General features: G+C 44.7%; 1 protein-coding gene across 8 annotated transcripts in view; it reads right to left on the bottom strand.

Moving 5' to 3' along the window:
• GFOD2 (Gfo/Idh/MocA-like oxidoreductase domain containing 2) overlaps positions 1–26,536 on the bottom strand; it is a 39,163-nt gene that overhangs the window by 6,328 nt on the left and 6,299 nt on the right. For 4 of the 8 annotated variants that reach the window (XM_082607694.1, XM_082607691.1, XM_082607692.1 and 1 more), the window contains exons 2-3: positions 7,379–7,467; positions 3,820–4,165 (exon numbers count right to left, since the gene is read on the bottom strand). In XM_082607694.1, the coding sequence (XP_082463820.1) occupies positions 3,820–4,078 (259 nt within the window). In that variant the 5' untranslated portion in view covers positions 4,079–4,165; positions 7,379–7,467. Of the gene's footprint in view, positions 1–3,819; positions 4,166–7,378; positions 7,468–10,568; positions 10,588–26,536 lie in introns of those variants that run through there. The other 4 variants (XM_082607697.1, XM_082607698.1, XM_082607696.1 and 1 more) reach the window with 3 other exon arrangements.

Genomic DNA, 26,536 nt, shown 5'->3' with positions numbered 1-26,536 from the left:
GTTTAGTGGGAGAGAAAGCCATTAATCAAATTATCCTATGAATACACGTAGAATTGCACTTGTGATAAATGCAATGAAGATGATATTAATGTTAATATGAAAGATATAGCAGGGACCTGATCTGGACTGGGGGTCAGGGAAGGCATCCCAAGGGACTGGTGTTCTTGAGATTAAATTATCTGGGTCAGGCTGCTTGAGGAATGATCCCTTGTTATCTTAAGAACTGGGCACAGAAGCTTACCTTTTAGTGACAGATTTAAGAAAACATTCAACTATGGCAAAAATGGTGGGGCACTTTGTTCATTAAAATTTTTCTGAACCACTTCTAAACTGAGAAATAAAACATTAGAGACCCTCCCTCTCCTTTAAGGAATTCATGGGAAAGCCACACGGATGAAATCTGAGGTGGAAGAAAATGAAAAGTCAAACAAAAGTAGAAAATAAGACCCTGAGAAAACCATAATTCAAAAAGACACATGTACCCCAATGTTCATTGCAGCACTATTTACAATAGCCAGGACCTGGAAACAACCTAAGTGTCCATCAACAGATGAATGGATAAAGATGTGGTACATATATACAATGGAATATTACTCAGCCATAATAAGGAATGCAATACGGTCATTTGTAGAGACGTGGATGGACCTAGACTGTCATACAGTGTGAAGTAAGTCAGAAAGAGAAAACCAAATATTGTATATTAATGCATACACGTGGAATCTAAAAAAATGGTACAGATGAACCTATTTGCAGCGCAGGAACAGAGATGCATAAAGAACAGATGTGTGGACACAGTGGGGGAAGGAGAGGATGGGATGAACTGGGAGATTAGGTTTGACATAAGTACACTGCCATGTGTAAACCAGATAGCTAGTGGGAACCTGTGGTATAGCACAGGGAGCTCAGCTCGGTGCTCTGTGATGAGCTAGATGGGTGGGATGGGGGTGGGGGGGTGGGAGGGAGGTCCAAGAAGGAGCTCCTTCCAGAGCTTCACATTACAGGAGGAAAGAATGGGTCCTGCTTTTGAGGCATTAATTTAAGTACAGTCCTCCAGGGACTTCCCTGGTGGCAAAGTGGTTAAGAATCTGCCTGCCAATGCAGGGGACCCGGGTTCGAGCCCTGGTCCAGGAAGATCCCACATGTCACAGAGCAACTAAGCCTGTGCGCCACAACTACTGAGCCTCTGCTCTAGAGTCCACGAGCCACAACTACTGAGCCCGCATGCCCCAACTACTAAAGCCCATGCACCTAGAGCCCATGCTCCGCAACAAGAGAAGTCACCACAATGAGAAGCCAGCGCACCACAACTACAGAAAGTGCACGTGCAGCAAAGAAAACCGAACGCGCCATAAATAAATAAATAAATTTATATTTATAAAGATATATATATATATATATATAGTCCTCCAACCTACAGAAAAGTGTTTCACATTTGAGATGACTTAGAATGCTTAGTTTCATTTCTAAGCTACATTCAACTCGGTGAACACTTACCTAACGGACATCCAGAGGAGATGCCTACCATTTATTTTTGATGTGAATTTAACTTAAACAAATCTCTTCCATGTGGGACAACAGGAAAGCCTGGCTTTCCCTTGTAATGTGATGCCAGTATCTTTCTTGGTCAGTACTCGGAGGCAGTCATGTATCATGCTGGAAAGGCTGAATGATACCCTCATTTCACAGGGGCCCACACAGGTTGAGAGGGACAGAAATGGGGTCAGAAGTGGGGTCTGATGTCAAGGTCACTTTGGTGCTCTGCCTACAGCAGTTCGTGTACTCACATCAAGTCCTTTGGGAAAACTGGAGGAGTTCTCATGGCCTCTTCCATAGAAGTTAAAATTAAGACAGAATTCTCACTTAAAAAAAAAAAGAAAAAAGCAAGCAAGCACACAGGGAGTCAACTTCATGGTCACAACAGGCTCAGTGACTCCTTTGGAGCCTAAGTGGGCAGTGCCTGAGGGCAGGTCCAGCTGACAAAGGCTCTCCCAGCCCAACCAAATTGGCCCTGTGATCATGTACCTGCAAGAACAGACCAAAGACCCTCATTCATACCCTCCTCCTTCCTGACAACAGAGACGTGGAGAGAAGGCCGATGGCCTTACTTCACTAAGGGCTGGGATACAAGACCCCAGAAGCTTCTGGTCATCCCTGTCCTTCCTGTTTATATTAAATGGCCCAAAGTCCAATGTTTTCCAGTACCAGGAAAACAGCAGGCTTGGGCCCAAAGAACTCTGGGGTTTCCTCTTTCTCCTTGCACAGCTCAGAAATGGCCTCTGTGGGAACCCTAAAGTTCAAGAAGGCCACCAGAGCCTCTAGCATTCTGCCTCTGCACACACCCGGCCTCACCAACCTGCATTCATGCCACAAGGAACGGCGAGAAGTCAAGTGACCATGGTAGCTTGATTCCCTTGAACCAGCCCTCTGTTAAAGTGTTGGCTTAAGTCTACTTCTAAACCCAATCTGGGAGCGTTATCTGCCCTAAAAATCTAGGGCCAGTGAATAGCTCCAATGTCACACATCCTCAGAGAGAGCTCTCTGGAAAAGACAAACTATCTATAATTTTTGGCCAAAACTTACACGCTCTAAATCAACAACCAGACAGACTATTCCTGCTCACTTCAATGAACACTTATCCTCTCCAACCCATTGGGCTAGAGGTGACAGACACTCTCTTATCCCCAGACTATGGGAGAGACAAGCAGCAGAGCCTTGGACCCTCCACCATGGTAGTGGCCAGAAGGAGTGGCGGTCAGCCTCACGGCATATCAGTTCCTGGACCCACAGATCTCTGACTGCATCAGAGAGACACCTGGCTCCCATCACCTTATATAAAACAATTACTCTGTCAATTAATTATATGCTACCTGAATTGTTACTTAAGTCTTTTCTCATTTACCTTGCAATGAGTGTTACTTCTAGTCTCTTCAACTGGACTGTGAAATCTGAAAGCAGAGATAGCTCCAATCCAACACTGCTCTGAATGTCAAGAATGACATCAGGACAGTGCCTAGCACACAGGAGACATTTTAAAAAAAACTGCTGAATGAATGTTTACTGGTTTGTTTTCCTATTAAATTAGATTCTGATTCCTATATAAGACAAAGAGAATAATTTTTCTACAGTTGACAGGAAAGAGAAGCCCAACAGGAACTGCAGGAGAACAGCGCACCAAGCCATGCCCAGCCAGGGGCAGGAGGTGGCCGAGCAAACTATTTCCGGAGGGAGCAGAGATGTGAGCAGGCTGATCTGTGGATCCTGTCAGGGAAACCCAGCACTGTCAGAGAGCCTTCCCACCCTCTGGCATACAAAATTGCAAAGCTTGGCGGGAAGGGTGTGTGCTCAGTCTAGTCAAGGACTGACAAAATATGAGAAATGGCAGCCTTGATACACATTCTCTTCTCCTTTCTGTGGTGCTGCGTGCCACAGAAATGGAAGAACAAATGCATCAATCACAGCCAATTCCCCAGTGCCCAGGTCTTTGAACTCTGACTTCACAGAGGCAAACTTTACAATGCCTGAAATGTAATAATCTCTAGCCCCTGCGACAGGCCAACTCCAAAGACATTTGCTTCATTTTTGCTCAGGGATTTACTTATTGGAGGTGGGGAACGCTGCATGTCTCCCAGCCACTGGAGCATTTACTCCCCCAGCCACAAGGCCTCCCAACGTGCCCTCCCTCGGCACTGCTTCAGGGATGAGTGCTGTCCCAGACCCAGGCCCAAGAAGGACCACCCAGGCCCAGAGGAGAGCAGTGTCACTCAAGGACCACTGAGAGGGAGGCGCAATCTGCCCTTGCTGTGGCCTGACTGTCCGTACCTAGAGCCTTCACAGATATCTGTCGGGTAAGTGGAGGGGGGATGTTGATGCACACCAGATCCACGTCTTGATGCAGCAAGACGTCATCGGTCCGGCTGGTGTAGAAGGTGATGTTCATCTCCTCGGCAAGCTGTTTCGCCTCCTCCTCGGTCTTCCCCCACAGGGCCTCCACTGTGAACCCTTCTGCCCGCAGCAGCGGGACCAGAACCCGGGCAGAGCTGCCAGTCCCAAACACGCCCACTCCGGGAAGCATCTTCATGCTGGCTTCTCCGTTCACCAACTCATCTCCTCACAAGAGTCTCCAGCATGAGTACGACCATCCCACTGTCCTGGTCACACATGGCTCCTGGAACAGCAAGCAGGACACTGGCTGTTAGTGGAGGGCACACTCAGTTGAGGCTACTTTCGGGGCTGATTCGGAAGCAGTAAGTTCTCTGCCACAAAAGACAAATGAAATATTGCTCCAAACTGAAACGCTGCAGAAGCTTCTCCCGTGGAGACTTAAGGATATTAGCAATACCTATCTACTAGGAGGAGGAAGGATGAAAAATGAGTAAAGCTAGGTTCAAGTTTCTGTTCTGTTACTTAATTTTCGGTGTGACTCTGGTCAAACCATTTAATCTCCAGGGCCTTAATTTGTACAAGTTCATGATTCTATGATATTATATTACAGAAGAAAAAGAAGAAAAATAAGAGTGTTATTACAGTAAAAGACGAAAGAGAACTACTTAGGTGCTATACACGTTATAATTTAAAAGTTAAGGGTAGCAAGCATAGGAAAATGTTCACTAGAAACCAAAAATACCAAAAAAAAATTTCAACTACCAAACTGGCAGCAGCAGCAGCAATAACAAGGATATTTAGAATGAAATTTTTAAAAAATTTTATTTATTTATTTATTTTTGGCTGCATTGGATCTTCATTGTGGTGCGTGGGCTTCTCATTGTGGGGCTCAGTAGTTGTGGCACACAGGCTTAGTTGCTCCGCGGCATGTGGGATCTTCCTGGACCAGGGATCGAACCCGTGTCTGCTGCATTGGCAGGCGGATTCTTAACGACTGTGCCACCAGGGAAGCCCAGAATGAAATTTTTTATATAAAAATATCCATGCTAACGTTGACTAAAATAGTGAAAAATTGGGAAATGAGATAGATGTTCAATAACAGTAGTGGGTTAGATTAATAACACTACAGAGCCACTGAAAATCATGAGTAGAAGGCCCTCAATGACCTGAAAGACATCACCATGTATTCACTGAAAAGACAGAAAACAGTATGTGAAGCATGATAACAATTTTGTTTAAAACAAAACCAGAAAAAGTACAAAAAGTGTATGTATGTATGAGAATATACAGGATATCTCTATCAATAACCATACTCCATACAGAGGACATAACACAAGGACCTGAATTTAATAATTATTACTCAAATTGATGGGATTGTGGATGATTTTTGTTTTCTGAACTCTGTCAAATTTTCTACAATGAATGTTTCTTACTTATTATGGAGTTTTTCCTTCTGATCACAAGGGTTTATAAGAGGAAATAAAGAATGAGACCAAACAAAAGTCTGCTTGGAAACCACAATGAGATTTAGGTGTGTGCAGGGTATCAGGTTTCTCCACACAGCACTCCCTCAGCTAAACCAGTGGTCCCCACTCTAGCTGTGTATAGAGTCACTGGTGACCCCAGACCCACTGAATCAGACTGTGGGGATGAGGCTATGTCACCATCACTTTCTTTTTTTTTTTGGTTCTTATTTTATTGTGGTAAAATACACATAAAATTTACTACCTTAACCATTTTTAAGTGTACAGTTAGTGGTATTACGTACATTCATACCGTTGTGTAACCATCACCATCATCTACTTCCAAAACTCTTTTCACATTGCAAAACTGAAACTCTGTCCCCATTAAACAATAACTTCTCATTTCAACCCCTCCCCTCAGCCCCTGGCAACCACCATGTCTCTATGAATCTGACTACTGTAGGTACCTTATATAAGTGGAATCTTATAGCATTTGTCCTTTTGTGGCTGGCTTATTTCACTTAGCATGTCCTCAAGGTTCATCCATGGTGTAGCTTATGTCAGAATTTCCTCCCTTTTTGAGGTTGAATAATATTCCATTGTATGTATATACCACATTTTGCTTACGCACTCATCTGTACATGAACACCTGGACAGCTTCCACATCTTAGCTACTACGAATAATGCTGTTATGAACATGGATGTACAAATACTTCTTCCAGACTCTGCTTCCAATTCTTTGGGGTATATACCCCGAGGTGGAATTGCTGGATCATATGGTAAATCTGTTTTTAATTTTATGAGGAACTGCCATACTGTTTTCCACAGGTCCTGTACCATTTTATTTGGTTAGTATTATTTTTAATTTATTTATTTAGGCCAAGCCACGCAGCTTGTGGGATCTTAGTTCTGCGACCAGGGATTGAACCTGGGCCCACGGCAGTGAAAGTGCCAATTCCTAACCACTAGACCACCAGGGAATTCCCAAGGTCCTGTACCATTTTAAATAATAATTTTATAAACACCTTACAGTCCCTTAGTCTACCAATTATCTTTTTAAAAAATCTGACTACTTTCTGCAAATCACAATTTTTAAAAAGTTGTATCCAAATGTTGGATATCCAAATGCTATTCTACTTTTATCCACGTAACATTGCTTCACTTGCATCTCCTCACAGATCAGTCAACCTATTTGTCAGTTTAATGGAGACATGGCATTCCTTTTGTAAATCCATAATAATTAACTACCTCCTTCACCAATTGTGAGCACTAGCGACATATACATCTCTTCCTTCCCCATCCATGACATCCCCCCACCTTTCTGGTCATTTCTGAGCACTACTTTCAGGCTCCCCTGCTCTTATCCTCAGCTCCTTCAATGTTGAGCTTCTCGAGGTTCTGTCAGAGGTGTCCTCTTCTCTTCTTGCTCCACATATTCTTTTTCCTACTCATGTCCCAGGCTTTAATTAGTATACCAGTGACTTCCAAATCTGCAGCACAAGCCCTGCTTTCTCTCCAGAGCCTCACACCCATATATTCTAAGCTCCACAAACCCCACACGACCAAACCTGAACAGAAGCAGTAAAGTAAGATGGTGAGAACACACAAAGTGAAGGCATCCAGGACATCTGGGTTCAAATTCTGGCCTCACCACTTCCTAGCTGAATGCAATGTTTTTCATGGGAAAAGCAGGTTTAATGCTGTTTAGCTCCTGGGGTTTTTTGAAGATTAAATGAGGTCCGGTTGTAAGTGCCCAGTGAAGTGTCTAGTATACAGTCAGCATTTAATAATTATCATAAACCTTCCCTCAAACATTTTCTTCCTGTATTCTCTGTCTCTTGGTATGTCACCATCATCAACTCAGTTCCTCAACTCAGAAAGCTGGCCAGCACTGCAATCTCTTTATTCCCTTACCTGTACAGGTAACTCACCATCAAGTCTTGTTGATCCTCCCTCTTTATTATGTCTTAAATCTACCCCTTCTTTGATATCCCCTCTGCCATTGCCCTAGTCTAGCCCCTAGCACCACTCACCTGGATGACTGCAACAACCTTCTACTTGATCTCTCTTGCTTCCATTCTTTCCTTCCTTCATCCATTCCTCATACTGCGAAGAGATCTTTCTAAAATGCAAACGGAATCACATCACTCCCTTCCTTTTTAAACACTTCAGTGACTTCCCATTGGACTCAGTATGAAGTCCAGATGCTTTAGTATGACTTACAAGGCCCTGCAAGATCCAGAAATCTCAAGACAGGTCTAGCTTTGTTTAGGGTCACTTTCAAGGGTTATCTCCAAAAGAGATGAGTTTCAAAACATTTACCTAGATAACCTAGTAAGAAGAACGCTCTGTGAAATTACTTGCTATAAACCAGTTAAAAGTTGGGGAGATAGTTACTCAAGGTGAAAACAATGGCTTCAGAGTAACAGATGATGAGTGTATTTTTTCTTTCTGGGAGAATTCAACAGTGGGGAACAGTTGTTTATTGAGCCCCTTTTAGATCATATTAACATATAAATTTGTACATGAATGTTCACAGGAGAATTAATCATAATAGCCAAAAAGTAGAAACAACCCAAATGTCCATCAACTGCTGAATCGGTAAACAAAATCTGGTATAACCATACAAAGTAGTACTATTCAGCCACAACAAGTAATGAAGTACTGATACAAGCTACAACACAGATGAACCTTGAAAACATTATGCTAAGTGAAAGAAGCTAGTCACAGAAGGCCACATATTCTATGATTCCATTTATATAAAATGTTCAGAACAGGCAAATCCTTGGAGACAGAAGGTAAATTAGGGGATGGGGGAAAGGAAGGAATTGGGAGGTACAGTAAAGTAAGATGTTCTCACCATCTTACTTTATTGCTTCTGTTCAGGTCTGGTCATGTGGGTTTTGTGGAGCTTAGAATATACGGGTGTGAAGCTCTGGAGAGAAAGCTGGGCTTGTGCTGCAGATCTGGAAGTCACCGGTATACTAATTAACTTTATTCTTCTACATTTGGTTATTTAGTTGTTCCAGCCCCATTTGTTGAAGAGACTATTCTTTCCCCCAGAATGACCTTGGCACCTTTACTGAAAATCAGTTGATCATAAACGTATGGGTTTATTTATGGACTCTCAATTTTATTCCATTGGTCTATACATCCGTCCTGAACTTATAGTAAGTTCTGAAATCAGTGTGAGTCTTCTCACTTTGTTCTTTTTAAATATTATTTTGGCTATTATGGGACCCTTGTATTTTCCTATAAATTTTAGGATCAGTTTGTCAACCTGGGATTTTGATAGAGATTGCTTTGAATCTGTAGATCAATTTGGGGACTGCTGCCCCCCTTAACAATATTAAGTTCATGAACACGGGATGTCTAATTTCTTTCAACAATGTTTTGTAGTTTTTAGAGTATAAGTTAGTCCTTTTATGTTAAATTTATTTCTAAGTATTTTATTTTATTTGATGCTATAGTAGATGGAATTGTTTTCTTAATTTCATTTTCAGATCCAGCTTCTCTTTTGCTTCTACCGTAGATACAACTGTACTGTGCGAAGTATACATCTCTGTTAGGGGTTGGTTTGCCTGTATAGCCACAGTACAGCATCCTACAGTACTGGTTGATCCTACTTGAAGGACACCTGTGCCTTTGTGAACCACGAACATAAGCATGACTTGAGCTGCCTCTAAATCCAGACCCCTGTCAGCTTCCTGCCTCCTCCTGTCTCTACTCTCTGGGCTGTGGAGCTTGGCTTGTTCCCTGCACTCTACCATTTCTACCATTGGGTTCTAGCTTATGTGGGATCTTAGTTCCCCAACCGGGGATCGAACCCGTGCTCCCTGCATTGGAAGCACAGAGTCTTAACTACTGGACTGCCAGGGAAGTCCCATCTTTCTTTCTAATGGTGAATAATGTCCGTGGCCTCTCAGCCACCTCTCTTTCCTCTTTGCTGATAGTTCTCTTGCCCTTACAGGATTCCCTTCTAGTTAGAGAACAGGTCAGTCACATACTATCTTCTATAATTTTCATGTCCTGAACTCCCTTTAGCTATTTTGGTCACTTTCTCCATTTACAGGTTTTTGGGGGGTTACTTACAAGTCATGGATATTCTGGGAGCTTGAGAGTGTAAAATTTGTAGCACTACACAGTAAGATTCTGCTTAAACTTTGTGGTTCATTCATTACAACAGCTCTAAGGGTCAGGTGAGTGAGACATAAGCAAGGATGTCCGTGTCCTCTCTAAATTCCTGCCCAGGGCACACTTCTTCCTCTCTCACACCTCATTCCTTCATGCTCTAATTATATTTGGGTGTATATTTGCACTGGTGGCTTAAAACAACAGAATGGATTAGAAGGAATTTTAATAACGTCTGTTTCACTGACAGTGACTCAAAGGGCAGCTTCATCAACACCCATAAATAAAGGGACAAGAGCTGGCCTCTGAGGAAGCCAGATGGCATGAAGCTAGGCAAGCTTGACTAGGTATTTCCTGCTCCAGTAGACAGAACTGGTTTTCCTCATTTATTTCAGTGATTACCCTTTCTCACCCCAACATGTCCTATTGCTTGCCCCCAACATCCTTGTACATACCTTTCATGTGCCTCCAAAGATCTCCACAAACCCAGTCCTGCCTAGCTCACATGCATTCCAATCAGCATATGCTGGTCAGGAATGGAGGGGGAAAAGTGCCTTGACAGGACTGACTATACATAGTTTGACAAGGCTATAGGTTATGGGGAAGGTAGCACAGAGGTTAGAAGCATGGAATCTGCAGCCATCCTTGCCTGGGCTCAGATCCTGGCTCCACCACTGACCAACTAGGTAACGTCAGTTAAGTTTCTTAATCATTCTGTGCCTCTGTTTCCTCATCTGTAAAATGGGGTTAATTGTATGTACCTCATAGAGGAATTAAGGATTAAATGAGTTAATATTCATGAGCATTTAAAACAGGGCCTGGCCCATAGTAAGTCACTACATGGATCTTTTTTTTTTTTTTTTTAAAGCTATGTATGACTGCCTTAGATATCTCCTCTTCGAAAGCTGTGTAGGACTATGAAGATAATATTCTAAGCTAATATGCAGTGAGTGCAATAGGCCAGGCAGTGTTTAGTGTAATGTACAGTATATCCCTTCAAGTCCACGCAACCCTGTCTTATAGACGAGGAAAGCAGCTTAGAGTAGCTAGGTAACTCTTCCAGGGTTCCACAGCTGGTTTTGTGTAACACACCTGCCACAACTAGCTGTGAAACCTGGAGCAGGTCACTGAGCTTCTCCGAGCCTCCATAAAAACAGAGGCTTGTACGTGTGGAACAACTCTTCTTTCATCCTTAGCGATGAGTGTGAGCCAGGAAAGTTCATTCTGCTCCCTGGCTTGGCGACTGCTTGCCTCAGCTCCACCACTCAAACCAATATTGCTCTGTTCATACATCACACCTTTATTGAGGGCCCCAACAGGGAGACTGTAGGGGATAAAAAGATGAAAAGACACAGTCTTAACTCTGGGAGCAACAAGTCAGAACGGGAGTAGGAGCCAGAGCTGGTGGCACAAGTGTTAATCTAAGGCGTCTGCACTTTGGTGGGTGTGCTCGGTACTTCTGCTCTGTTCCACCTTCGCCACCTGATCCCCTCTCTGCTCTGCTCTGTGCCCCACGAATCAGAAGGTCAGTCTCTAAGAACTGTATCACGTGGGCTTCAGGCCCTCTGGCTTCCATCTGGGTCCAGCCAATCTCAGGAGGAGATGAGAGCACAGGAAGAAAGGTTACAGTATTCATTCTCTGCCTCTCTCCCTACCAGCATGTGGCTCTGGCAGGAGCTGTGATCCTTGACCAAGGTCAGTGTCTACGGAGGACCCCTCTGCCATAGCCACAGATTTTGCCGGGTTCCGGTACCCCTCCCTTCCCCCACTGTGCCTGAAGTGGTAACAGTATCAGCTATAGCCAGTCCCTGCTGGTCCCTCGGTGGGCCACCATCCCTTGTAGGTTTCCCTTACCGCACTCACCATTGTAAATAATCTCTCCATTAAAGGCTTTTCAATAACCCTCTGAATGTGCTGGCTGTGTCCTGCTTGGACCCTAACTAACACAGTAAACAAAGCAAAGTACTGAATTTTTTTTTTTTATTTGATGTAGGTGGAATAGAGTTCAGGAGACACTAGACACAGAGAACCAGTTAAGATAAAAATAAGAGATAAGGAGGGTCTGATGGAGGGAATGAAGTGGAACAGACAGCTATCAATAGGACCAGGGATTATGAGGGGAGAGGGAAAAGCCAAAAATGGCACCAAACTATAGACCAACATCCCTTATGAACATAGCCACAAAATTCTCAACAAAGTATTAGCAAACTGAATCCAGCAATGTGTTAAAAGGACAATGCATGATGACCAAGAAAATGTAAGGCTGTTTCAATATTCTAAAACCAATTACTATCATTCAACATATCAAGTCATGAGATTAGTTATTAAATTGCATTAATTAGAAATGCAAATTAAAACTTATTTATTACAACTACACACCTATTGGAATGTGTGAAATTCAGAAAATCTGATATCAAAAACTGGCGAGGATATAAAGCAGTTCATTGTTAGTGAAAATGAAAAATGGTACAGCCACTTTGGAAAACAGTGCGCCGTCTTTTAAAGTTAAATATACACAGCATACAACCTAGCAATCCCACTTCCAGCTATTAACCAAGAGAAATGAAAACTTATGTTCACACAAAAACCCATATGTGAAGGCTTACTTTATAATGTCTAATGTTGGTTTTATTTGTAACTGCCAAAACTTGGAACCAACACAAATGTCCTTCAACTGGTGAGTGGATCAACAAACGGTAGTACATTAATGTAATGGAATACTACTCAGCAATAAAAAAAAGAAATACTGGGCCTCCCTGGTGGCGCAGTGGTTGAGAGTCCGCCTGCCGATGCAGGGGATACGGGTTCGTGCCCCGGTCTGGGAGGATCCCATATGCCGCAGAGCGGCTGGGCCCGTGAGCCACGGCCGCTGGGCCTGCGCATCCGGAGCCTGTGCTCCGCAACGGGAGAGGCCACAACAGTGAGAGGCCCGCATACCGCAAAAAGAAAAAAAAAAAAAAAAGAAATACTAATACACGCCACGACATGGATGAATCTCAAATGCATTATATGCTAGATGAAAGTTGCTAGACTCCAAAGGCTCCATACTGCGTGATTCCATTTACATCACATAATAAAAAAGGCAAATTAGAGGGGCAGAATAATAGATCAGTGGTTCCCAAGGGTTGGGGTCAGGGGCCTGAGGAGACTACAAAATGCCACAAGGGAATTTTGGGGGTGGGGAATGGTGAAGGAACTGTTCTATATCTTGACTATGGTGGTGGTTATATGACTATATGCACTTGTCAAAACTCATAGAACTGTACACTAAAAATGGTCAATTTTACTGGTATGTAAATTATATTAAAAAAATGTGACCCCCTAAAAAATGATATTGAAGTTCTAAGCCTGGGAAGTTGTAGTATCATTAAGAGAAACAGGGAAGCCATGAGGCCTGACAGTTGAGACACGTGCCAAAACTGGGATTTGTGGATTCTGTTCTTTCCAGACTGGCTAAATATCATCTTACCTTCTGTATGTCTAGTCCATGGAGCCACAGCTTCTGCAAAACCACTGGACGAGACCCACTCCCCATCACAGAGGTGGGCCAAATCCAATATGACACCTGTTTTTTGTTTTTTTTTTTAATTTATTATTGATTTATTTACGGCTGCATCGGGTCTTAGTTGCAGTGTGCGGGCTCTCTAGTTGTGGCGGGCAGGCTCCAGGGTGTGTGGGCTCTGTAGTTGTGGCACTCGGGTTCCAGAGCGCGTGGGCTCTGTAGTTCGCAGCACATGGGCTCTAGCTGAGGCACGCGAGCTCATTAGTTGTGCTGCGTGGGCTTAGTTGCCCTGCAGCATGTGGGATCTTAGTTCCCTGACTAGGGATTGAACCTGCATCCCCGGCATTATAAGGCAGATTCTTTACTGCTAGACCACCAGGGAAGTCCCTGTTTTTGTAAAAAGTTTTACTGGAACACAGTTTCACCCATTCCTTTATCTATGGCTGCTTTTGTGCTACGACAGCAAAGTAGCTGCAACAAAGACCATATGGCCCACAAAGCCTAAAATATTTACCATCTGGCCCTTTACAGAAAAGGTTTGCTGATCCTTGCCCTATCCCAGGGGTTATAAGGCCAGGAGCTCCAAGTGACAGCGTATAGTCATGAAGGTAGCCAGGATTATGATAAAAAGAACACCCTACCTCACTGTGTGTGTGAAGAGTCACAGATTCTGGGAACTCTGGCGTTAGTGCATAACTTCAGAGAGGTCACTCATTCATTAGGCAGCTTAAGTAGGGGTCAGACCCTGGGCAGAAGGTGCCTATGAATCCTTTTCTACCAACAATTGTTTATAATGTTGGGGGTTTCAGCGTGCTGAGCTAAAACCTATATTTTCCAGCCTCCCTTGCAAAGAGGTGTGTCTAGGAAGACAAATAATACAAGGTACAGTTTGGTAGAGTTTCTGGAAACGTTCTTTTAAGATAGGGCAACCCCGGGACTTCCCTGGTGGTCCAGTGGTTAAAACTCCACACTCCCAATGCAGGGGGTTCAGGTTTGATCCCTGGTCAGGGAACTAGATCCCGCATGCTGCAACTAAGAACCCACACACTGCAGCTAAAAAAAGAGCCTGGGGGACTTCCCTGGTGGCGCAGTGGTTAAAAACCTACCTGCCAATGCAGGGGACATGGGTTTGAGCCCTGGTCTAGGAAGATCCCAATGCCATGGAGCAACTAAGCCCTTGCGCCACAACTACTGAGCCTGAGCTCTAGAGCCCGTGAGCCACAACTACTGAGCCCGTATACCACAACTACTGAAGCCCACACGCCTAGAGCCCATGCTCTGCAACAAGAGAAGCCACCACAGTGAGAAGCCCATGCACCTCAACGAAGAGTAGCCCTCGCTCGCTGCAACTAGAGAAAGCCCACGCACAGCAACAAAGACCCAACATAGCCAAAAATAAGTAAATAAATAAATTAAAAATATTAAAGAGCCTGGGGCTTCCCTGGTGGCACAGTGGCTGGGAATCCACCTGCCAGTACAGGGGACACGGGTTCAAGCCCTGGTCTGGGAGGATCTCACATGTCACAGAGCAACTGGGTCCATGCACCACAACTGCTGAGCCTGCGCACCACAGCTGCTGAAGCCTGCGCCCCTAGAACTTGTGCTCTGAAACAAGGAGGGGCCCCCGCAGTGAGAAGCCCGCGCATCGCAGCGAGGAGTGGCTGTGGCCCCCGCTTGCTGCAACTAGAGAAAGCCCGCGCGCAGCAACGAAGACCCAACACAGTCAAAAATAAAATAAAATAAATAAATTTATAAAAATAAATAAATAAAAATTAAAAAAGAGCCTGCATGCCGCAACTAAAGATCCTGCATGCTGCAACAAAGATCCTGCGTGCTGCAACTAAGACCCAGCACAGCCAAAATAAATAAATTAAAAAGACGGCAATCTCAGTTGTCGGGCATGTTCCCCTCCACCTCCCCCTTCATTCTGCCTGAAATGCAGATTCTATGGTTCGAGCTGCCACAGACATCTGACCACCAGGAGGCAATCTGAGGATGGAACACAATTTCCTGCAGATATTGGCACTGAGATGGTGAATCAGATGTCATCCATGCCCTTAAGGAACTCCATTTCATCAAGAAGACAGGCAGGTAAACACATTTGTTATACGGTATGACAGGTAGAGCAACAGGAACCTGTGTGTGGCACAGAGAAGAGCACCATTAACTACATGGGCCCCAGGTGGTGTGCAAGCAGAAAAGGCTTCCTGGAGATGATGTAACAGGTCCGAGTTGGTCAGAAAGGCTGGTCATAGGGCTTCCCTGATGGCGCAGTGGTTGAGAGTCCGCCTGCCGATGCAGGGGACACGGGTTCGTGCCCCGGTCTGGGAAGATCCCACATGCCGCGGAGCGGCTGGGCCCGTAAGCCATGGCCGCTGAGCCTGCGCGTCCGGAGCCCGTGCTCCGCAACGGGAGAAGCCGCAACAGTGAGAGGCCCGCGAACCACAAAAAAAAAAAAGAAAGAAAGAAAAAAGAGAGGCTGGTCAGGGGCTTCCCTGGTGGCGCAGTGGTTAAGAGTCCGCCTGCCGATGCAGGGGACACGGGTTCGTGCCCCGGTCTGGGAAGATCCCACATGCCGCAGAGCGGCTGGGCCTGTGAGCCATGGCCGCTAAGCCTGCGGGTCCGGAGCCTGTGCTCCGCAACGGCAGAGGCCACAACAGTGAGAGGCCCGCGTACCGCAAACCACCCCCACCGCAAAAAAAAAAAGTCACTAAAGAAAGGCTGGTCATAGAGCCTCTCCAACACATCCAATGGCAAGGCCCTCCTTTTACTGGTGGTCCGCTTCTGTTCTTCTGGGGCCACTTTAGCCAGAAAGTTCCACTTCAGATTGACATGAAGTCTACCCTCATTTAACTTCCATCCCACTGGTCTTACTTCTACACTGTGGAACAACCTGTGATGTTCCTAAAACTCTCATGTTTCCTCTATGTTTCCTAGGTTGTTTGCAGATGGCCACAATAATTCCCTTCCTTGTTTTCATGCCTTCGGTAGTCAATCACTTCACACAGTGACTCTGTACTTAGCCATGTCATTTGCTCTGGCCAATGGGACATTAGCAACATGACACAAGAGGTTTGAAAAGTACTTGTGCATTAAGGCTTGCTCTGTTGCTACTCCTGGGATCTCTGGAGCCATCACCATGTGAACAAGCCCAGGCCATCCTAATGGATCATAAGAAACATGTGACCAAGTCATCCCCTCTGCTCCAGCTGACAATGAGTCAACTGCCAGTTGACTGAGACCATTTCAGGCTATCCAGTTCTAGCTGAGCTTACCCGGACCAGAACCAACACCCAGGTCACCCTAAGAACCATGAGAAATAATAAATGTTTGTCTTAAGGTACTGAATTTTGAGGTTGTTTGTTATACCACAAAAGCTAACTGATACACTCCTTTACAGACCGAACTCCCTTAATTCCCTCAGACCTTCCTCACATTCTCTATCCTGCTGGCTAAGGCTGCTCTGGTTTGTCCATTGTCTAGATTGTCAATATGCCCCTGAAATGCAGCCCCAGAACTGAACACCATATCCTGAGCATATTCTGGCCTTCTTCCCTGAACATTACACTCCTGTTGCTTCCATTCATTTTAGAATTTAGACAGCCATGTCATCCTGACACATGGTAGGATTTTGCACGTCCTAATACTCTGTACTTGTATAGTTAGGTTTTCAAAAATTTTAATTGTGGTAAAATACACATAACATCAAATTTACCATCTTAACCATTTAAAAATGTACAGTTCAGTGGCATTCAGTACATTCACATTGCTGTACACGTTCATCACCCCCCATCCACAGAACTCTTTTCACCCTGCAAAACTAAAACTCTATATCCATTAAATGATAACTCCCCAATCCCCCTCCCCCCAGCCCCTGGTAACCACCGTTCTACTTTCTGTCTATATGGGTCTGACTACCCTAGGTACCTCATATAAGTGTAACCATATTATACTTGTCCTTTTGTGACTGGCTTATTTCACTTAGCACAACGTCCTCAAGGCTCACCCATGTTGTAGCATGTGTCAGAATTTCCTTCCTTTTTAAGGCTGGATAATATTCCACTGCATGCACACACCACATTTTGTTCATCCATTCATCTGTCAGTACACACTTGGGTAGCTTCCACATTTTAGCTACTGTGAACAACACTGCTATGAACATGGGTGTACAAATGACAGGTTTCTTTTTTAAAAAAATTATTTATTTATGGCTGCGCTGGGTCTTCGTTGCTGCGCATGAGCTTTCTTTTTAGTTGCAGCGAGCAGGGGCTACTCTTCATTGCAGTGCACAGGCCTCTCATTGCGGTGGCTTCTCTTGTTGCGGAGCATGGGCTCTAGGCGCGTGGGCTTCAGTAGTTGTGACATGCAGGCTAAGTAGTTGTGGTTCACGGGCTCTAGAGCACAGGCTCAGTAGTTGTGGCGCACGGGCTTAGTTGCTCTGCGGCATGTGGGATCTTCTCCGACCAGGGCTTGAACCCTGCATTGGCAGGCAGATTCTTAACTACTGCGCCACCAGGGAAGCCCTCAGAGTTTTTTTTCAAGTGTCATTACTAGTTCTGGAATTTTGTCTTTCTGATGCTATTAGAATCATCAAGCTATTCAGAAGCTTACAGATGGATGGAGCTGGGGTAGTTCCACCCAAGCTATTAAAAAATCTATAATACTTTGCCTTGTAACTATATATTTTTAAGTTACAAATTATGTTTTCTATTTTTCAGTGCCAGGCTTCAAAAAGAGCCATTAGGGATTTCTACAGACAAACTTACTGCCTTGTAATAGTATCTTTACCCTGCAAGCCACACAAATGCAGTCAATTGATTTGCAGCCAAAGTATTAAATCAATTCAATGGGGAAAGAAAGCTCTTTTTAAAAAATGGTGTTGTTGGGCTTCCCTGGTGGCGCAGTGGTTAAGAGTCCGCCTGTCAATGCAGGGGACACAGGTTCGTGCCCCAGTCCGGGAAGATCCCACATGCCGCTGAGCGGCTAGGCCCATGAGCCATGGCCACTGAGCCTGTGCGTCTGGAGCCTGTGCTCTGCAACGGGAGAGGCCACAACAGTGAGAGGCCCAGGTACCTCAAAAAAAAAAAAAAAAAATGGTGTTGTGGGCTTCCCTGGTGGCGCAGTGGTTAATAACCCGCCTGCCAATGCAGGGGACATGGGTTTGAGCCCTGGTCAGGAAAGATCCCACATGCCGCGGAGCAACTAAGCCTGTGAGCCACTACTGAGCCTGCGCTCTGGAGCCTGCGAGCCAAAACTACTGAAGCCTATGCGCCTAGAGTCCATGCTCCGCAACAAGAGACACCACTGCAATGAGAAGCCTGCGCACCGCAACAAAGAGTAGCCCCCGCTCACTGCAACTAAATAAAGCCCACGTGCAGCAATGAAGACCCAACACAGCCAAAAATAAATAAATTAATTTAAAAAAATGGTGTTGGAACAATTAGATTTCCATATGGCAAACGAAAAACCTGACTCTTCCTTTCTCACTGTGTACACAAAAATTAATTCAAAATGAATCAAAGACCTAAATGTAAAAACCAGAACCATAAAGCTTCTAGACAAACATATCAGAGAACATTTTCAAGGCCATGGAATAGGTAAAGATTTCTTGGACAGGACACAAAAAGCATTAACCCATTGATAAACTGGATTTCAAAATTTTACAGAATTTCTGCTCATTAAAAGACTCCACTATGGGCTTCCCTGGTGGCGCAGTGGTTGAGAGTCCGCCTGCTGATGCAGGGGATGTGGGTTCATGCCCCGGTCCGGGAAGATCCCACATGCCGCGGAGCGGCTGGGCCCGTGAGCCATAGCCACTGAGCCTGTGCGTCCGGAGCCTGTGCTCCGCAACGGGAGAGGCCAGAACAGTGCGAGGCCCTCGTAAAAAAGACTCCACTAAAAAAATAAACAGGTAAGCCACAGATTAGCAAAAAATATTTGCCAAACATCTATGTAACAAAGGACTTGTATGCAGAAGAAATCCTACAAGTCAACGATGAAAAAATGAACAACTTGATTTTTTTTAAATGTCAAAGGACTTTGATCACTTCACACAAAAGATACAGGAAAAGCCAATAAGCACATGAAAAGGCACTCCATATCATTAGTTATCAGGGATATGCAAACTGAGATACTCAAGATACTCGCTAGAATGGCAAAGAAAAAAAAAAAAAAGACTGACAATCCCAAAGTTTGGAGAGGATATGGTGCAAATAGAACTCTCATACATTGTTGGTGGCAGTGTAAAATAGTACAGTCACTTTGGAAAACTGACATTTTCTTCTAAAGTGAAACATATATCAACTCAATGACACAGCAACTCCACTCGTAGATATTTACCCAAGAAAATGAAAACATACGTCCACAAAAAACTTAGACAAAATGTTCTCAGCAGTCCTAATTCACCTTAGCCCCAAATTGGTAATAAACCCAAATGTTTATGAATAGGAGATTAGATAAACAAATTATGGTATAGGCATACAATGGAATACAGAAAAGCAGTAAAAATGAATGAACTACTAATATATGCAACAACATGTGTGAATCTTAAAAATGTTATGTTGAGTGAAAGATGCTAGGCACACACACCAAAAAACCCCTCATACTGTAGGATTCCATTTATTTGAGGGACAGGAACAGGCAAACCTTACTTATTAATGACAGTAGTCAGAAGTGGTAGCATGGTGGTTGGCAGGTTGGGGTGTGGGGCAGGGAGGTGTGGAACCGACCAGAAAGGGGTACCAGGAATCAAAGATGATGGAAATACTCTATATCTTGTGTTGCATTGTGGTTACATGGGGATATATTTGTTACAACTCATCAAACTGAATACTTAGCATCTGTTCATTTAATTGTATGTAAATTATACCTCAATTTTTAACCACCATAAGTGGTGTCTGAGGGTACAGAACAACCTACTTGCACCCTGCAGATTTACATCTATAATCAAATTAAATGGACATGTGTGAATTAAAAGACTCTTCCCTTTAATTTTTTTTTTTTTTTTTTGCGGTACGTGGGCCTCTCACTGTTGTGGCCTCTCCCGTTGCGGAGCACAGGCTCTGGATGCGCGGGCTCAGCGGCCATGGCTCACGGGCCCAAGCCGCTCCGTGGCATGTGGGATCCTCCCAGACCAGGGCTCGAACCCGTGTCCCCTGCATCGGCAGGCGGACTCTCAACCACTGCGCCACCAGGGAAGCCCAAAAGTCTCTTTCCTTTAAAACAAAACAAAAACCATGTAAGCATACTTTTGGTACCAATAGAGTTGGCCCTCCGTATCTACGCATCCTCAGATTCAACCAACCATGGATCTAAGATATTAAAAAAAAAGAAAATACCAGAATGTTCCAAAACATAAAACTAGAATTTGCTGCACACCAGTGACTATTTACATAGTTTTACATTGTATTAACAACGATTTACATAGCATTTACATTGTATTAGGTATTATAAGTAATCTAGAGATGATATAAAGCATATGAGAGGATGTAAGTTACATGCCATTTTATATAAGGGACTTGAGTATGTGTGGATTTTGGTATCCATAGGGGTCCTGGAACCACACCACCCCTGCCCGCGCGCGCGCACACACACACACACACACACAGATACCGAGGGATGACTGTATGGAGACAATGGCTGAAGCCAAGCTAAGGCCAATGATCTACTAAGTCTCGGCACTTGCTGAGGATCTGAAGATGGCACTTTTCCCTAGCCAACATCACACTGGATGAGCTGCTGAGCTATGGGTGTTAGGTAAGTCCTCACCACTCACGAACAACTCATACTAAGGAAGTGAGGGTTCAGAAAGGAGTTCTCCAGTATCGCTGTAGGCAGGTGAAATTAATGATGGCTATAAGTGAGAAATAATGTGTAACAGTTTGTGGTTGTAGCTGTACAGGTTGGGCAATAAGGTTAGCACACCACAAGGGTGGCTAGCTCAGCTCCCACCCCACCACGCCCCAGAACCAGCCCACAGCTGGAACTCCCCAGCAGCAGCAGCCTTTGAGAGCTGTGCACCCTTAGGGCACCCCTCCTCAGACTTTGCCGCAGGCCTCTGGCCCCTCAGACACATTCCAAGGGGCCAGTATCAAGGGGCTTGTTTGGGAATTAGATTTTTCTGAGGATGAATTTTTTCAGTAACTGTATCTTAATACAAAATATGCTAAAATAAAGCACTGTGGCCAGTGATGAGGCCAGGACCCTAGTTATTGAGTTGGGCCCTCAATCAATCTTCCTATCTTTCTTCCTTTTCTTCCTTTTCTTCCTTCCTTCCTTCCTCCCTCCCTCCCTCCCTCCTTATTTATTTATTTATTTATTTATTTATTTATTTATTTATTTATTTATTTATTTATCGTGCCATGTGGTTTGCAGGATCTTAGTTCTCCAAACAGGGATTGAACCCGTGCCCTCTGTGTTGAAAGCACAGAGTCCTAACCACTGAACAGCCAGGGAATTCCCCAATCTATTTTTTTTTAATTAATTTATTTTTATTTTTGGCTGCGTTGGGTCTTTGTTGCTGTGCACGGGCTTTCTCTAGTTGTAGTGAGCAGGGGCTACTCTTCGTTGCAGCGCGTGGGCTTCTCATTGCGGTGGCTTCTCTTGTTGCGGAGCACAGGCTCTAGGTGTGCGGGCTTCAGTAGTTGTGGCACGCGGGCTCAGTAGTTGTGGCACACAGGCTTAGCTGCTCCACAGCATGTGGGATCTTCCCAGACCAGGGCTTGAACCCATGTCTCCTGCATTGGTAGGTGGATTCTGAACCACTACGACACCAGGGAAGTCCCCCAATCTATTTTTAAAACAGAGTGTGACATTAGCTGTGTTTCCTCCTACCTCTCTGGCCATTTCTCTGCTAGTTTCTCCTGATAATGACTGTGGTAACCATTGCTCCTGGCTTATGACTGATGATCTTATTCGGTCTCATTAAATACTATCTATTCTCTGACGACTCCCAAAGTTATCAGCCAGGTCCTCTTCCTTGAGCTCCAGGCTAGTATAAACAACTGCCTATCTGATGTACATTTCGACTTGGTGTCCAGAACTAAACTCCTGATGTTTCTCCCCACCAAACTCTCTCTTCCCACAATGGCTTCATCTCAGGAACTGGTAACACAAATTTTCCAACTGTTCAAATCAAAACCTTGGAGTAGTCTTTGATCCTTCTTCTTCTTCTCTCACACTTCTCACCTGATCCATAAAAACAAGTTTTGCTGGCTCTCTACCTTCAAAACACATCCTGTATCAGAGCACTTTCTACTACTCAATTGCCACCACCTTAGTTCAAGTCACTATCACCTCTATCCAGTGTTACTACGACAGCCCACTTGGTCTCCCAGATTCTACCCTGCCCCTTCCCATACTGCACCCCCAATCTATTGTCAACAAAGCACTGAGAGTGACGCAATTAAAATGTAAGTCAGATCAAGCCACTCCCCTGCCCGAAGGCGCCACAAGCTTCCCATCTCTCTTAGAATAAAAGCCAAGGTTCTTCCCCTGACCCACAAAAGGCCCTACGTGATCTGTCTGCACCTTATCCTCTTTCTGACCTTATACCCAATTTCTCTTCCCCTTGCTTACTCTGCTCCAGCCACAGCGGTTCACTGCTGTATGTATCTCAAACATACCAGGTATGTCTCTGTCTCAGGGCCTTTGCGCTGGCAGTTCCCTCTACTGTACAGATGATATCAACTTGGCTTACTCACTCCCTCACTTCCTTCAGGTCTCTACTCAAATGCTGTCTTATCAGAAGCAGGTTTATCTTCCCATTGTTGGTCTCATCCTACCACCCCTGCTAGAACGCATGCTCCTTGAGGAAAGGGAAATTTTGTCTGTTTTGTTCACTGCTGTACCCCCAAGTTCCTAGAACAAGGCCTGATATGTAGTGGGTGCTCAGTAAATATTTGCTGAAAAAAAATGAAAGATTTCAGATCTTGCTTCTGCATAGTTAATCAATAAACAAAGACATATAATGAACTCATCAAAACTGTATATAATTCTGTATGATCTTGAGATATGTTCACAAATGTAATAAAGAGAGTACTTACGTTGTTAATTAAATAGTCTGGGGCAGAATCTGGTTTAATGGTTTAGGAAAGAAAGCATCATATAACAGAATAGCTCTGTCTGCCAATTGGGATTAGGAAAATGAGCTGATGCTCTCAGTCTTAAGCTACAACTTGACCTGTCAAGAGGGGCCCTCAACCAGAACTGTCTCTCCAACTACCGCCACTCCTCTACATGACATGACTCAAGTTTATCAGTTAGCTCAGACCCCTTGTAGTCAAGTTTCCTCTCTCTAACAGAGAAGCACACTGTAAATCAAGCCTTGCGACTTCCCCGGTGGCGCAGTGGTTAAGAATCCGCCTGCCGGGCTTCCCTGGTGGCGCAGTGGTTGACAGTCCGCCTGCCGATACAGGGGACACGGGTTCGTGCCCCGGTCCGGGAAGATCCCACATGCCACGGAGCAGCTAGGCCCGTGAGCCATGGCCGCTGAGCCTGTGCGTCTGGAGCCTGTGCTCCACAACGGGAGAGACCACGACAGTGAGAGGCCCGCGTACCGCAAAAAAAAAAGAATCCGCCTGCCAATGCAGGGGACACGGGTTTGAGCCCTGGTCCAGGAAGGTCCCACATGCCGTGGAGCAACTAAGTCCATGAGCCACAACTACTGAAGCCCGCGCACCTAGAGCCCACGTTCCGAAACAAGAGAAGCCACCGCAATGAGAAGCCTGCGCACCACAACGAAGAGTAGCCCCCATTTGCCGCAACTAGAGAAAGCCCGTGTGCAGCAACGAAGACCCAACGCAGCCATAAATAAATACATAAATAAATAAGTTAAGTAAGTAAATAAATAATCAATCAAGGCTTGCAGGACCACAGTGATCCAGCACTTAGGGGCTATGTTCAGTCAAATGCCAACAGACAATCGTGAAGGGAAAGTAAGTGATAGTGGACTCAAACAAGTGATAGTGATTCAAACCTAACCAGTTCCTAAGGAACCACAGTGGCAGCAGTGAAGCCTTCCTGCCCCCACAGCCAGTCTATCCCTACAACCCATCAATTGGACATCTTAATGCCCCTTGAATTCATCCACTGCTCTGGTTCCCTGAACAGACATCGAGCAAGTCTCGATGGAAATGGACCCAACCGTTTCCTTCCCCAGCCTCTAAGTGACCCTAAGATAAAGCCCAAATTCCTTCATGGGCTCTCCCCAGTGTGGGTTGGGCCTTTCCCCATCTCTCCACCTTACCACTTTCCCCTTTACACTGCACTCAGCATGCCAGCAGCTACCAAATCTAACTCTTTCAGTCCTGCTCTGAGATTCTGGTCCAAACTGTTTGCTCTGCCTGAAACAATCTTTTCTTTTTCTTATTTCCTCAGGATAACTCTGTCTCAGATCTGTTAGGTCTCCAGTTAAACACCACTTCTTCAGAAAAGCTGTGCCTGAGCTTTGGCTTTCACAGTGCCCGTCACACTTCACTGGGATCTGTCATGAAGTCAAAAGGTTGCCTGTCTCACACTTTGCTGTCACCAGGACAGAGCAGTGTCTGAAGCTGAGTAGGTGCTGCTGAGTAATGATTGAGGAATGAGCATATGAATGAATAAGTAGGAGAACAGATGAATCAAGAAGTCAGGTCAAAGCCTTTGTGATAGCTGCACTGACTAGAAGGCAACAGTTTTTCCTGCTCAAGTTCTTCTTTTCCTTCCTGTTTTATTATTTTTTTAAGATTTAATTTTATTTATTTTTGGCTGCGTTGGGTCTTTGTTGCTGTGTGCCGGCTTTCTCTAGTTGTGGCGAGCTGGGGCTACTCTTCGTTGCAGTGCGCAGGCTTCTCTTTGCAGTGGCTTCTCTTGTTGAGGAGCACGGGCTCTAGAAGTGCTGGCCTCAGTAGTTGCAGCACATGGGCTCAGTAGTTGTGGCTCGCAGGCTTAGTTGCTCCACAGCATGTGGGATCTTCCCAGACCAGGGATCGAACCTGTGTCCCCTGCATTGGCAGGCGAATTCTTATCCACTGTGCCACCAGGGAAGTCCCTCCTCCCTATTTTAAATAAAATATGTTCTAAAATCTTTAAGAATATAAGCTTCTTTGTTGTTGTTTTTTTTTGGCCACGCCACAGGGCTTGCAGGATCTTAGTTCCCTGCCCAGGGATTGAACCCAAGCCCCGGCATTGAAAGCGCCGTGTCCTAACCACTGGACCACCAGCGAATTCCCTGAATATAAGCTTCTCTGAATGATGCTCCAGAACTGATACGTGGAACATTACCATAGGAGGCGGGTGCCATGACGTAACATCCAGTTGTAAAGCGATCTATAACATAAGAGCATAATTCTTGAGCATGGTAAAGGAGATAAAATTAAAATGTAAAGGTCAATTTTAAGCTCAATCCTCCTTTTGCAAAACCCAGGAAACTGGTGGGGAAATAAGTAGCCTTCCATGTGGCCTTCAACATCAGTCATGTACCAAGAACTAATTAGGAAGGTATGTCTAACTGTCCCCCAGCCCTCCTTTGGGCCTCCCAACACCTTGAATTGAGCCACTGTGGTAGACAGGCTGTCACTGAGTGGATAGCAGAGCTGGACCCAAGAGGGAAGACAACCACACCTCATCACCCGAGCCTGAGCAGGAACCAGGGGAAGTATGCAGCTTGAGTTCTGAACTGCATGTTCACAGCAGAGGGACTACCTGCAGTTCAGTTAGAGCTTCCCAGGAACCAGCTTGTACTTATAGTCTGAAGGACTGCTTTCTGAAGAACTGCTTTCAGATAAATGTGAAAGTGTTTCTTTACCCACATGTATGTTTCCATTGAAAAATAAAAGCCAAACAAAACAAACAGGCATTGAGTTTTACAGGAGTTATGACAAATACTTTGGTCCCTGGGTTTCAACGATCCAAAGGCTCTGTGGCAAAGTTTAGTTTTTCTATGATTTGTTTGTCTTACACTGACTCAATGACACAGAGATCGCTGCCTTCTCACTGACAGCAAAAACACAAACAGGACCAAGGAAAGAAATGCTATTCCCCCATTTCTACAAGCTGACACGGAGGTAAACTGTTAGGCAGCCACCAGAGGCAGGAGAGCATACCCAGCCCTAGCCAAAGATGCCAGTTCCCCATCTCTGCACTACCCTCCACACAGTGTCCTAGGAGGGACACTAATGAAAGGCCTAATGACCTGTGTAATGAGGTGTAACTACACAATGTACAAAAGGGTCAGCTAAATTGGGTCATAAAGGGGAAGTAAATTTAACACCCACAGAGGTATCTGGATAATTATTAGATCTGAAAGTTAGTTTCAGCTGATGATTACAGTAAGAAAAAGTACTTATCTACCAGCTGTATTAATTCTTTATTGCTTTTGAAAGTCTGGCAATAACAAGATTATTTTTTCAAAGATTGCCTTAACAATGAGTTCTAGACTGACATCAACCTGAAAATTCCATCCTCAGCCCTACTCTCTCACAGAGCAATTTTATCTAATCCTTCAACTTCACTCTGACCTCCATGCAAACGTTCCTAACTGGCTCTATACTTCTAAGTGTCTACTGGAAATCCCACCCGA

The sequence above is a fragment of the Mesoplodon mirus genome (assembly GCF_964341445.2).
Source record: "Mesoplodon mirus genome assembly, chromosome: 19".
In the NCBI taxonomy this organism is placed as follows: domain Eukaryota; kingdom Metazoa; phylum Chordata; class Mammalia; order Artiodactyla; family Ziphiidae; genus Mesoplodon; species Mesoplodon mirus.
The sequence above is the reverse complement of the archived record's forward strand: the minus strand, read 5'-3'. Positions and strand labels throughout refer to the sequence as shown.